Consider the following 7862-nt stretch of genomic DNA (forward strand, 5'->3'; position numbering starts at 1 on the left):
AAAAAATAATAATAATAATAAAAATTTAAAAAATATATATATACATACGTATTCGTATCTAGAAATATAATCATACTCCCACAAATTAAAACTCCAAACTGTTAATAGCAGTTATCTTCTGTAAATGACAAAATTTTAAGTGATTTTACCTTTTTCTTTAAACTTTGCCACAAATTTTTCAAAATTTCTTAACTAATATGTTTCTAATACTGAAAATTTTGTAAGAATATAAGGAGTTTTTAAAGTTACTCATATGAACTATGATAACTATAGAGCTAGTAAAAATAATTCTGAGTTTACCTTGCAGCTCACTTTTAATAAGGCAACTTTCCATCATGTATAACAATACAGTGACCATAATATCCAGGAGCTGACATTCTTCTGTTACCTGTCTGGCTAGTTCCTCGTTGCTGAATAACTGAACACTAATATGCACAATTCTGTTGGACATTGTGTCTGATTCATGACTTTTCTTCAGTGTTTTCATAATGAAAGCATAATGCTGAACAAAAGTTTTTGTAAAAGCAACCTATAAAGTTTTTCAAAGAAAAGGAAAAATATAATTAATTCTGCAACATATAAAATACTGTCCGACATGCTAAATTAAAATGTTAAAACTATTATTAGCTCATAATGATTTCTAAAGTAATCAAAATGGAATTTCAATGATGATTACAAACTTTGAGTCAAATTTTCAATTTTAGGGAACACTGGCAAAATTACCAAACGGTTAAAAAATATTTTAATAAGCATTTTAAGTTATTAACATTTTAAAGCAATTGTATCATGACTTAAGTATATACATTTTTATTTTGCTCATAATTATCAACTCAGGAATGTCAAAGAACATACCTTTGATCTATAACATATGCTTTAGCAACAAAACCATTCTTAAATCTCAGCTGAAAGCATCAGAGAATTTAATATACCCAAACAACAAGGAATCAAATGTTCATCTATTTAGTTTATTTTATGCTTTGTAAAATAAATATTTATTTGTAACATAAATATTTCTATTTTGTATGTCTGGAGACATACAAAACAATAGCACCATTAGAGCATCACTCATAAAGTAGCTTTATTAATCACACTATAGAAGGTAGTATAATGTATTTTATCATCACTTTTTCTATGCACTGAACTGTGTCTCTTTGCCATGACCATATAAGGGTCTAACTTTCTAACACTACAGAGTCCACCCATGGATATTTGTACAGAGAAGGAGCTCTGGTGACATGGTCTACAGTGAGATGCACTGTTAATGCAAAAACTACACCTGGTTCAAATCCACCAGTAGCTCCTAAGGAGGAAGACAGGTAATCTCCATTACAATTTACAGTCCCAGAAACCCACTGAAACTTGAGGGTCAACTCTGAATTAATTATGATTCATCATCAATGAGAGATATTTGTACATGAGTCAATAGTTTGACCAGTAGCTACAAACAATATTTTTAAATGTGTAGCCACATAACCAACTCAATTCCTCCATCAAATACTGTCATTATACCTTGAAAGCACTTTCCTTCACAGGGCTTGAACAATTTATAACTACATATTTTTTTATTTATGCAATTGTGCTTTTAATGTTTAATCCCCAGTATCATCTTCTGACTAAATTACATGTTGAAAGCAACTGTGGAATTCTGATTAGCAATGCAGCTTTGTCTCACAGCTACCACAAATAGTTTACAAAAACTCTTGTAGATGATGAAAGTTAACACTTTTCCATAGTGTTAGAACACCAGGCCTCAAATCTAGAATATAAAAAGCCACAGATGGAAAATATACCCAGAGCAAAAATATTAACAAAGAAATTAAAAATGGAATCACAATTCAGGGGGAAAAACGACAAACATTGAGTACCTTATACTCTTGATCTGGAAGCATGTTGAGTAAGAACGTTACCATCTTTTGGGGAAATTCATATTTTATAGTCCAAAATAACAGTTCTTCTAGGAAGCTTTTATGTTTCAAAACATCCATTATGGATTGATCTGCAATTTTAATATGGATAGACAGATATTACCTAATTATTACTACTGCTCATTTCATTTACATTTCAATATAATTAATAGTTCATCAACCCCAAATATCTGAACATACATAAAAATCATTTGTTGGGTGAAGGGGTGAAGGAAATTGAAAGAATTTGTCCGAATTTGTATTCGAATTTTGTAAATAAACTAGTAGAGGGAAAAAAATGATTGTTGTTGTTCTTGTTCACCTTAATAGGCCTGTCTACAGTTTGACTGAGAGCTGAGTCACAGGGTAAGCTTTGTTATAGATTTGAAGAGTCACAATACACAAGACTAACTTTAAATAAAAACAATTCTTCTCTACTAAAAGCAAATACTATTACAGATATTTAAGAGTCCAAAGTTTTCTAAATTTTTAATTATTTAATATCTAAAAAATAGACAAGAATCTTTAAGGACCCAATAATTTATATAATAATTCAATAAACAACTTTACAACAAAAGGGCAAAAAACTCATTCATTAGATGGGAAAGGACTTGAAAAGACATTTCACCAAAGTGTACATTTAAACAGCCACCAAATAAATGAAAAGTTTCTCAGTGTCAGTGGCTATATGAGAAAGGGAAATCAAAAGCAAGGTTTCAAATAGATAATGCACTTCAGTCGAACTCCTGCTGAAAATCTGCCTTCTTAATTCAGTGTCTAAGGCAATGGACTCAAATGTGTCATGGATGTTAAGCATGGAGCAGAAAAGAGTAGAGTTTAGATCTATTGTTCACAGTTGTACTAAACTCTACAACATTTAACAACAACTAGTTCCCAGGCCATGGTAATGCTACAGTTTAGGGACCATGTCTGAAAAACCACGAAAAGAGAAGTGGTTCTCGAAATTTACTATACATAAGAACAACCTGGAAATCTTATTTAAACTGTAGAGTCTGGTTTGGTAAATCATGAATACAATCACTAGTTTTCAGCAATTACACTACTAGATTTTTCCAAATAACTTAAAAGTAGAGACCAAAAAGAGATGTATTCAGATCAAGATTGAGATTGTTAATAATTTCATCTTGATCGAGTCTACAATCAACACTCCTGGAACCAGTAGTCAGGAAATCAAATAATGAATTGGATTAGGAAGTCTGCTGTCAGAGACCTCCCCGAAGTGCTAAACAGCAACGGTGTCAGTCTAGTGACTACTGTGTGCTATCTAGGCCATAGTCTTCACAATTACTTGCTATGCATCAAAGAGCTGGACAATGACTAAGGGTGACAAAAGAAGAATCAATGACTGAGTTGTGGTGCTAGAGAAGAGCATTAAACATAACACAGATTGCCAGAAGAACAAACAAGTCTGTCCTGGAGAAGGGGAAAACAAATTGTTCCTCGAAGACAAGAATTTTTAAGCTCCATCACACATAATTTAGGCATAAGCTCCATCACACATAATTTAGGCATGTTGCCAGGAGGGACTAGTCCTTGGAGAAGAATATTATGCTTGGAAGGGTGGAGGAACAGTGCAGGAAAGGAAGATCCTGGATGAGACTGATTGACATAGTAACTGGAGTAATAGGGGTGGGTGTGTCAGAGGCAGTAAGATTGGCTCAGGATAGAGCAAGGTTCAGAGTAGGTTTAGGGTGCATAGTAAGGTTGCTATGTGTTGCAGCCAACTTGACTGGACATAACAACATCATCATCATCATCAATGTTCACAGCAGCAGCATCAAAGTAGTCATAACATAGGAAAAGTCTAAATGTCCACCAATGGATAAACAGAATGTAATAATACATGTCCCACCAGTAGCGAAAATGAATTCTTGATATATCCTACAATGTGGGTAGAGCTTGGAAGATATTCTGTTGAATGAAATAATTCTATAAAACGGCAAATATTATGTGCTTTCTTGTATATAAAAAGACAAGAAAAGATAATGTAGACAGAGCAAAGTTCATTAGTGGTTACCAGGGCTAAAGAGGTGAGGAGGCTAATGTGATGGAAACATACCATTGATCAAGGGTAGATTTCCACAATTATTGTCATTGCTGTCAATAAGTTATACCTACAAAAATTTAAACAGGCAAAAGTTGTGTGACAGCTCTATTTAACAAGGGGGGAAGTGGTTGCTGAAGCTGATTATATATAACCAAAGTGATAGGGAATAAATATATTTCTTAGTTTCAAAATTTGGGGTTATGGTTTGATGAGGCCTCAATTAACAGGCCTAATATGTTTGGGACCTCTGTTTTTAAAGTATTTAAATTCTTAAACTATTTATATAGGATCAAATTGACAATAGCAACTCAAAAAATTAGATAGGAAACTTAGAGGGCTGCAAATTTATGTTAACAGGCAAGAAACAACTCACGAAGGGGGGCGGGAACAATAAAAAATCAACTGATTATCAAGTTGATTCTGACTCACGGAGACCCTTTATCAGACTTCCAAGTGTGTAGGTCTTAAGAGAAGATTATTTCAAGAAATTGCTGGTGGTTTCTAACTACCAACCTTTCGGTTAGCAACCCAACAAAGGCTACAATACCATCAGCGCTCCTCTATCTCAAAAGAAGAATTACATAAGTCAAGGAATATAATCAATGTCACCAAATGATAAATGTAGAAACTGTTGAATAAGTGTGTTTGATCTGTATAGTCTCAGTAATATAAAAATATAATTATATAAAAACATTGAAGTAAATAAAGTCATTTTTCCTAGTATGTAGATGAGGGAGCTCTGGAGGTGTAGGCATGGGAAGCTGAGTTGCTAATCCAAAGGGAGGCGCACTGATGGTCCACCAGCAGTTCCACTGGAAAATCAAGGGCAATCTCTTATATAACTTACAACTTCCAAAATATAAAGAGTCAAGACTTAGTCAATTTCAACCCAACAGCAATGAAGTAGAGAAAGTACAGAAAGATATTTCCTTCTTCTGGTTTAAAAAAAATAAAATACCTAAATTCATAAAGAATGTTATATATGCTTACTTACAATGATGTCCTTTTCACACACAAAGCAAAGGGGGAAATGGATACTCTTTTTGAGTAAAGATATTCAAAGGCAAGTATTAGCTACTGAAAAGCCCATTCATTACTAAAACCATCTGTTAAGCATTAAGGGCTAAATTGTTTCCTAATAATCTTTGAATCTTTGCAACACACAGTTAACAGAAACCTGATAAAAGCACTGTGAATATTCTTAGTGATTACAGTAAGAGAATACTGTCTTTTCTCTTACTGATTACATATCTAAGCTCCCCTAAATATAAACTAGAAAAATTTTACTATAAATGTTTACCAAAAGTCAAATGATCTTAAATTGTTCTGTATATAGTCAAAAGATAGAGCAAGTATCAGCAGAACGCACTGCCTGGAGTTAGATGACAGACAGTGTTATTAAGATAAAACCGTAGTTTAATCACAATTTTGAGTTCTCTTCCAGGATAATCTGAAAGTTTTTAAACTGACCTTATTATACCAGTTTCACAGTTCTTCTTTTATTGAGAAATCTGTTCATACCACATCTCCTCAGGTGGTCAATAAAAGTAATAAGTTCAGTATGATATCACTCACTTTATTCTTTTGTAAAACAAAAGTTTACTAAAGTTTTAATCAATTCTCACTTTAACCCAGTAATTTAATTAGTAACTGAAGAAGAGTACCAAGAAAATCTTACACATTATGGATAAAATATCATTTAACTACAGAGAAGCAAAAATATCTCCATCTCCTCCACCTGCCTCTATTTGCATGCTAACAATACAAGTAGCATGTAATAAAGATATTATTATCATTATACAATTTTTTTAGAAACTAAATCATTCTTTATTTTTAAAATCTTGGGATTTTCTACCTTTAAAAAGAAATTACTTTATCCTGAAAAGAGGTCATTTTTAGGCTATAGCAATTCTTTAAAAAGATAAATAAATGAGTCTTGTTAAGAAATGAGGTAAAATACATTAAAAGGCACACAGTAATACATTCAAGCCAAAATGTAATAAAAATAGAACTCAAGAAAATCAGGCAGTAGGAGTGTAAGAATGATAATAAAGGTTATAAAATTATAATGAAAATAATCTAAAAGTAATAGTTGCAAAATTATAATAATCTGCAATACAACACTGTACCAAATCTAATTCTCAAAATCTACCTTCACTAAAGAGTGGCGCTGCCAACCCAAAGGGATGCAGTTCACATTGATCAGCTGCTCTACAGAAGAAAAATGAACAATCTCCTCTCACTGGATTTACTGTCTCTGAAAACCCATGGGAGGCCCAGCTAAGAGTGGGTTTGAACTCAATGGTACATAACAACTATATATATATATATATATTGAAAATGGCCGACTAAAAGGCCACAAAAAGAGATCAACTCAAAAGTTTTCATCTTAAAATATTTAGAACGTTATTATATTAATCTTAGAATTATGACACCAAAAAGTGCAAGCTTGCATCATTACTAATCAAGATGGTTCCATTTCATAGTGACTCTATAGAGACATTACCAAGTCCTGCATCATCCTCACAGCCACTGCTATGTTTTACTGTTGCAGCCACTGGCTCAAGCCAAATTACTGAGAATTGTCTTTTTTCCCAACTGTTTTTTACTTTACCAATCATGATGTCTTTCACTAGTTCCTCCCCTAGTAATATGACAAAGTCCAGCCATCTCTGTGTCTAAAAAAGCATTCTTCTAACTGTACTTCCCAGACAGACCTGTCCAGGCTTCTAGAAGTCTATTTTTGTTGTTGTGTTGTCATGTGCCATCAAGTCACCTGCGACTCACAGCAGCCCTATGCACATTAGCTCTGAATTCTGCTATATACTGAGCCAATATCATTGTCTCCAACACATCTAACCCATTACCCTAGTCACTGACTAGTCAATCCATCTTATCAAGGGGCCTCCTCTCTTGTGCTTTCCCTCTATCCTGCAAGCTTAATATCCCTCTCAAAGGACTGGTCTCTCCTTGCAACATGCCCAAAGTATGTCAGACAGAGCTTCAGAATCCTTGCCTACAAGGAGCAGCCTGAGAAGTCCATAGTATATTCAATATTCTTCAACATCACTATAATGAAAAATATTATAGGGTAGGATAGGATCAAGCTTGCATTAACTAAATGAAAAGCATGTTTTTGTCAGGTCCCTTAAAGTCAGATCCAATTCATGATAATATTACAGGACAAAATGTTGTCCAGTTATGCACCTCCTCACAATAGCAGGTATGACTGAGTCCATTGTTGTAGCCACTGTTATCAACCCAAATCTCTGAAAATCTTCCTGTTTGTCTGGTGTTTTATCTTTCTATTTTACAAGGTATGATGTCCTTCCTTAGTGATTGGTCTCTCTTGATAACATGTCCAAAGTAAGGGAGATAAAGTATTGACCTTTATGCTGCTAAGGAACATTTTGGTTGTAACCTCATACAAGACAGAGGCATTTCTGGAAGGCCATGATATATTACTTTTGCTTCAATACAAATCAAATGTGTCCGTTTTCTCCACTCTTCATTTTCACTGCCCAGTTTTCACATATGTACGAGGCAACTGAAAATACCATGTCTCGTGCAACAATGTCAGGCTAGACAATAAGGTGCACCTGATCCAGTCCATGGTCTTTGCAGTTGTTTGATATGCATCAGAAAGCTGGACAGGAGGTGAAACATTAAGAATTACCAAACCTGGTGCAACCACTGTGGAAAATGGTGTGGCGCTTTCTCAAAAAGTTGCAAATAGAAATACCATTTGACCCAGCAATTCCACTACCAGGAATATACCCTAAAGAGACCATAACCAACATCCAAGCATATGTATGCACACCCATGTTTATCGCAGCTTTGTTGACAATAGCAAGGAGTTGGAAACAACCTAACTGGCCATCAACAAACGA

At 34.0% G+C, this 7862-nt stretch overlaps 1 protein-coding gene across 1 annotated transcript in view; it reads right to left on the reverse strand.

Annotated features, from left to right (window-relative positions):
- UBR3 (ubiquitin protein ligase E3 component n-recognin 3 (putative)) overlaps positions 1 to 7862 on the reverse strand; it is a 272765-nt gene that overhangs the window by 182637 nt on the left and 82266 nt on the right. Inside the window, exons 7-8 of the mRNA XM_006878857.1 lie at positions 1866 to 1996; positions 301 to 529 (exon numbers count right to left, since the gene is read on the reverse strand). Of these exons, the coding sequence (XP_006878919.1) occupies positions 301 to 529; positions 1866 to 1996 (360 nt within the window). The remainder of the gene's footprint in view (positions 1 to 300; positions 530 to 1865; positions 1997 to 7862) is intronic.

Source organism: Elephantulus edwardii, unplaced genomic scaffold (assembly GCF_000299155.1).
Source record: "Elephantulus edwardii isolate Elephantulus edwardi_28Jun2011 unplaced genomic scaffold, EleEdw1.0 scaffold00001, whole genome shotgun sequence".
Classification (NCBI taxonomy): domain Eukaryota; kingdom Metazoa; phylum Chordata; class Mammalia; order Macroscelidea; family Macroscelididae; genus Elephantulus; species Elephantulus edwardii.